The sequence below is a fragment of the Primulina eburnea genome, unplaced genomic scaffold (genome assembly GCF_022965805.1).
Source record: "Primulina eburnea isolate SZY01 unplaced genomic scaffold, ASM2296580v1 ctg1038_ERROPOS4800000, whole genome shotgun sequence".
Taxonomy (NCBI): Eukaryota; Viridiplantae; Streptophyta; class Magnoliopsida; order Lamiales; family Gesneriaceae; genus Primulina; species Primulina eburnea.
In genome coordinates this window covers 47,779-53,778 of record NW_027330581.1, presented here as the reverse complement: position 1 = coordinate 53,778, position 6,000 = coordinate 47,779, and the positions used below count along the sequence as shown (strand labels likewise).

Below are 6,000 nucleotides of genomic sequence, written 5' to 3'. Positions count from 1 at the left end.
GAGCATTTTCCGACGCCGATTGGGCATCTTGTTCTGACACAAGGAAGTCAGTAACAGGTTTTTGTGTCTTCCTTGGTGATGCTTTAATCTCTTGGAAAGCAAAGAAGCAAACTACCATTTCCAGATCCTCCACCGAAGCTGAATACAGGGCCTTGGCTAGCACCACCAGTGAAATCTCATGGCTCATTCAGTTGCTTCGTGACTTTCATATTTCGCCACCTTCACCAGCTATTTTGTTTTGCGACAGTCAATCAGCAATCCATATTGCCACTAATCCAGTTTTCCATGAAAGGACCAAACACATCGAAATAGATTGTCATTTCATTCGAGGACGAATCCTAGACGGTTCTATCAAGCTGCTACCAGTTCGCTCTCACTCGCAACTCGTGGACATGCTCACAAAGCCATTACCATCATCTTCTCTATCAAATTTACTATCCAAGATGTCCATCACTAACATCTACGGTACATCTTGAGGGGGGTATATCAAACATAATACATTGACAGTTAGTTAAAGTTAGTTATAAAAGAAATGATCAACAGCACAACTGCACAATGGTTATTAAAAACAGATATGTAAACTCTTTCTGAATAATTCATTTTTGATCAATGAACGTTACATTCAAGAGAATGAATTCTCAATCAGCGATGCTCTACAATTTCGCGTAATACTCAGTTCCCTATTTATTCCATTCCATTGCAACACCTGCCCCCGTCAGCCTCACTGCCAGAAAGAAAATTCTTGGAGCCACGGCAGGGATATAACAAGTAATGAGATGCAAACAGCATAACGAATAATCCCTTGTGTGTTGCCTCTCTGGCCCGTCCAACGGGTGAAACTTGTTAGAGTAAATGTCCAACAAATGTGATTTGAGTTTGTATTGACTTTTATTTAAAAACAATCTCTATTTTAATAATTTTTTTTTATGATTTTATCCAATTATTACATTTACTTTATCTTTTGTGGCGTTTGTCAATCGAATATCACGAGGGTTGCCAGGAACGGGTTCTTTGGAGGTTCTCTTGAACGCGATTATTTCTATCGTTGATTAATTGTTGCTAGACCACGTGATCTAGATGCGATTATCACACCTATCGATTACTTGTTTCAAAGATCGGGACAAAACAAAGTTCTCGTGGGCGGGATCACATCATTCTGTCTCGGCACGTGTCTTCTCGGTAGCTCGCGCATATGCGCGCATCACCTCCGCGTATATGCGCGAGTTCCTCTGCCATACCCGCGCATATGCGCTCATCGGTGCCGCGCATATGCGCGAGGTTCTCTGCCTGTCTCGCGCATATTCGTGCATCGGTGCCACGCATATGCGCGAGACCTTTGGTACTCGCACATACAATATCACATGCAATCTCAATTCGTGCCTTGGGTGGCCCTTTCATAATCACATCTATTCATAAACTAATCATCTCAAATTAACAGGATAAAAATCTTGGGCATTACAAGATCCCTCAACTACATTCTGGTCGAAGGAGACTTATACAAAAAATGGATGGATGTTGTATTGCTATGATGCATTGGGTTCCCTGATGCAATGGAAATCATGAAGCAAGTTCATGAAGGAGTGTGCCTCACTAGTCAAGATCAAAATGTGATGGCTTGTTAAGAGAATGAATATTATTGGCCATCAATTTAAAAGATTGTATCAAGTATCCCAAAGGGTGTCAACTATACCAAAAACAGAGTTATTGCAAATGAAAAGCATGCAATCATGAAACCATAACCATTTCGAGGGTGGGACATGGACTTAATTGATAAGATCTACACATCGTCATCAAAAGACCAGAGTTTTATAGTTGTGACCACTAAATTCTTCACTAAATGGGTAGAGGTGATACCATTAAAGATAGTGGAACAAAAGAATGTGATTGATTTCATCAAGGAACAAATTATACATCGGTTGGGATTCCGCAGTTCATAACTACGGATCAAGGAACTATGTTCGTGGGATCCGAAGTGAAAGATTTTGCAGTAGACTATGGCATCAAGTTAATCATTTCCTCGCCTTATTGTCCCCAAGAAAATGTCAAGAATAGGCTTATAACAAAATTTTGATAAAGATTTTGCAGAAAATGATGGAAGACAGTTCAAGAGATTAACCTCGATTGTTATCTGATACCTTGTGGGCATATAGAATTTTGAAAAGGAGCGCTACAAGAGTAGGTTTTTTTGCATTGGCTTTTGGGTCTGTATTACCAATGTAAATTATGGTTCCAACTCTAAGTACAGCCATGCAAAACTAGTTAATCCCGGAGAAATACAACGATTCTATGATCACAGAGTTGGAGGACCCAGATGACCTAAGGGTCAAGCGCACAACTGCCTCTTGATTCAAAAGGAGAATGGCTTGAAATTTCAAAAAGAGAATGAAGAGAAAGTCGTTTCATGAAGGAGAATTGGTGGGAAAATTTATACTGCATCTAGGAACTAAAGACATGGAGCTCAGGAAATTGTCTCTCAATTGGAAAACACCATTCATAGTTCATTGCGTGTTAGAAATAAAATGTATATTGGTTGGAAAGTGTCGACAGTGAACCCCACAGAAGGTGCATCAATAAAAAGTACTTAAAACAAGATGTTTCAACTTGCAAGAAAGAACATGGCTAGAAACGATGTGATGTTTGTCCAGATTCATGTATTAGGTTACTCAATGCTAATATAATGACCTTCTATAGGACTTTCTGCTATGTTTTATCTAAGTTACGAGCATGATATTTGAGGAATATTTCCAAGCACACAGGCTGCATGGGCATTTGTTTGGCCTAAAAAATATATTATTTAATTAATTTGGAGGCTAACTATTTAATGTCTAAATTTTTTATTTGAATGATAGTACTTTAGAGTTCCAGTCTTAATTCAGGTTAAAAAAAAAGGTCAAGGAACTAACTCAGGGAACCTTGGGTACTCAAGGAACAAAGCGAAGTCAAAGTATTTGCAACTTAGAGCATCTTCAACTCATCTCTATTTCGGAGGAAATCTCCAAAATAGAGTATGGGTTGGTGCTCCAACTTTTGGATATTGCAATAGTGATCCTCCATTTTTGGTAAAAAAATTAAAAGACATCACCAACAATTTAAAAAACACACACAACAATAAAGTTAAACGCCGATTTTTTGTAATAGCAATAATAACAATACACTAGTACGGTAGAAGGTCGGACCCTGATGGTGAAGTTCCTTCGAAGAACTGTCCAAAAGGCGTAGAAGTGGGAAGTGTTTTGTTCTTTAAACTATATGTGTCGTTTATGTTTGTCGTGATTTATATTTTATGTTTATATTATGAATATTGTATCTTGTCGTTAATGTCTGTCGTGTAAAAAAAATGTATTATTTTAAATAAATTGAGTTTAATACATGTTTCAATGTATTATGTTTATCGAATTAATTAAGTTCGATTATATAATACACTATGTAATTATATAATTATATGTGTGTGTTTTTGAAAAAGAAAAAAAAATGGAGTATTTTGTAATATTTTTAGAGGATATGGGTTGAAGAATGTTTTTAAAAATAAAGATCATGGATCTCTATTTTAGAGGATAGAGGGTGAAAAATAGAGGATATGAGTTGGAGATGGCCTTAGAGCAACTCCAACCCTTGCTCCGCAATGGAGTTGCTCCATTGTGGAGCAAGGTTTTTCACTCCAATCCAGCACCAAAAATGGTGCTGGACTGGAGTTGTCCTTAGAATCACTCTAGATGCTCTTTTATTTTTTTTAAATTTTTTTATTTGTTTTTAAATAATTATAAATATTTAATATTTTATTATATATTAATTATATAATTAATTTTTTTATTTTTTAAATTTTTAAAATAATTTTTTCTTGAAACTTAAATATTAATTTAAATTTTTTTAAAACTTTTTTTAAAAAATTAAATAGATATTAAATTAATTTAATAAACAACCAAATTATATTACTAGTACATTAAAATGATACATTTTACAACATAATACGAAATAATTTTAAAACAAACAACAAAATTACGATACAAACAATAAAATTTATTAAATTATATTTAGTAATCTGGTAAAACAGATCCTGATCCTCCAATATCGCCAAAATAAGATCCAAAGTTGTCTCGATTTTCAGCTTGGAGTCTCTTTTGCAAAATCTTTTCTTGTTGAGTTCTAGTGTATTCACGCAAATTTGGATCAATGATTTTGCTCAAATCTTTGTATAAAATTCTATCCTCCATTTTTCTTTCCTCTTGTTGAAGTCTCATCCTTTGAAGGTCATAATTTTGTTGTCTTTCAACGGTTCCTTGTTTCAAAACATCCTAAAGTTCGCGATGTTGTTCTTCCATTGTACGCTGAATTTGAGAAATATCTTCATCTCTTTTCTTCTTCAATTTGGCTTTTTTCACTCCAATTGGTCTTTGAAAACTGTCATCAATATTGTCGTCATTTAAATGTATTGCAAATGCAGATAAGCTAGGTGAACCTGATTGTGGCGATTCTTCAGCTGGAGTATTAGACTGTGAAGTATCCAGATTAGTAGCACGTAGTTTAGATTTTTTGGTTATCGAAATTTTATCTCCTGAAAGTTTTTCACAATCCTTCACAATATCCCACACATGATCAAATGAAAATGGTTTGTTATCTTTACTGTCTTGTACATACAGTACTTTTGCGCGGTTCATCTACATAAAAACCATTAAAAATTAGTTAAGAAATTTGAATGTGAATGACTCATAACTTTTTTTAAAAAAATAACTTACGATATCTTGTTCAGATGCACCACTAGGCTTGAGGTTTTCAATTTGTTGAATGCATCCTCTCGTACGGGCAACAGAAGTGAGGATGTTTTCCATGCGCTTCTCAATTGATCTTTGAGGTCGTGGATGTAAATCACTTCTTCTTTCTTTGTTGTAGTTCTCAGCAACCCGAGACCAGAATTGAGTTCTCGATTGACTTATACCTATAATGGGATCCTGTGAAACATCAAGATAAATATGACACAAAAACTTATCTTCATCAACGGTGTAGTTCTTTCTTGAACTTTCTTCCATCTATCTTTCGCTAATATGCTTATAGGTGTATTGATATGTTTTGAATATAAATGTTACTATTTATAGTATTTCGGATTATCTTTAGAAAATATGCAAAAGAAATGTTAGTCGTTTGATTAGATTTCGATGGATATCAGCCATTGAAATCTCATCGGTGTGCCATCCGTCGGATGAGATTACCAAAATCTAATCCTACGGATGGTACAAGGATGAGTCACATGGTAAGAGATATATGTCATTGGATGAGATTCCTTATCTAATGAAATCTAATTCTATGGATGGAAAGATTTCGAGATAGGAAATCTCATCCATATTATCGTAATAAATTCTATATAAACTCTAATTCGTGGTATACATTTTTCAAACAATTTATATTAAAAAAATGAATTCTTCATCAGAATATTCTAAGAATATAATTATATTTATTATGTATAATTGTGTAATGGAATTATAAATAGTTATTATTGAATTAAAATTAATATTATAAGAATATTTTGAGAATATTCTTTTTTAGTGTAGAATGTAGTGTAGATAGGTTGGAGATGAATTTAGTGTTACACTATTGTAGTGCAGAATGTAGTGCAGTGGGTTGGAGATGGTCTTAGTGGGGTTGTTAGTGGAGTTGGACACTTGTAGAGCCATCTTTAGGAACCAAGTGGAGAATAAGAAAACAATAGTAGGTCAATGCAATTGCAAATAAAGTAGGACATGTTGCTGTTAGTGGGGCAATTGGGCTGGTGCATCAGCTCGAGAAACTTGGCAGTTAACCGAATTTTCAAATTAAAACCGAAATGAATTAATCGAATTAACCGATTTTTAAAATTTCAAAACCGAACTTCCGAATTAACTGAACCGATTTTTCTAAATAATTTGATTCGGTCGGTTAATTCGGTTTAACCGAAATTTTGCACACCTCTAGCTAGAAGGATCCGTCACATTAAAAATAAGAAAAGAGGTGGGAACAACTCTTGCATAT

General features: G+C 34.7%; 1 protein-coding gene across 1 annotated transcript; it reads right to left on the bottom strand.

Annotated features, from left to right (window-relative positions):
• Window positions 1–4,058: 4,058 nt before the first annotated feature.
• On the bottom strand, window positions 4,059–5,205 carry LOC140820429 (glutathione S-transferase T3-like). Its single transcript, XM_073180718.1, has 2 exons — window positions 4,734–5,205; window positions 4,059–4,655 (listed from the first exon to the last, which is right to left on the bottom strand). Exons 1-2 carry the CDS (start codon window positions 5,022–5,024, stop codon window positions 4,293–4,295), a joined length of 654 nt encoding a protein of 217 aa, XP_073036819.1. The 5' UTR covers window positions 5,025–5,205; the 3' UTR covers window positions 4,059–4,292.
• Window positions 5,206–6,000: the final 795 nt, after the last annotated feature.

Coding starts and splice junctions, on each gene's coding strand:
- LOC140820429 (XM_073180718.1), bottom strand. CDS start 5,024: ATGGAAGAAAGTTCAAGAAAGAACTACACCGTTGATGAAGATAAGTTT. Junction 4,656..4,733: donor GTGCATCTGAACAAGATATC/GTAAGTTATTTT, acceptor GTTTTTATGTAG/ATGAACCGCGCAAAAGTACT.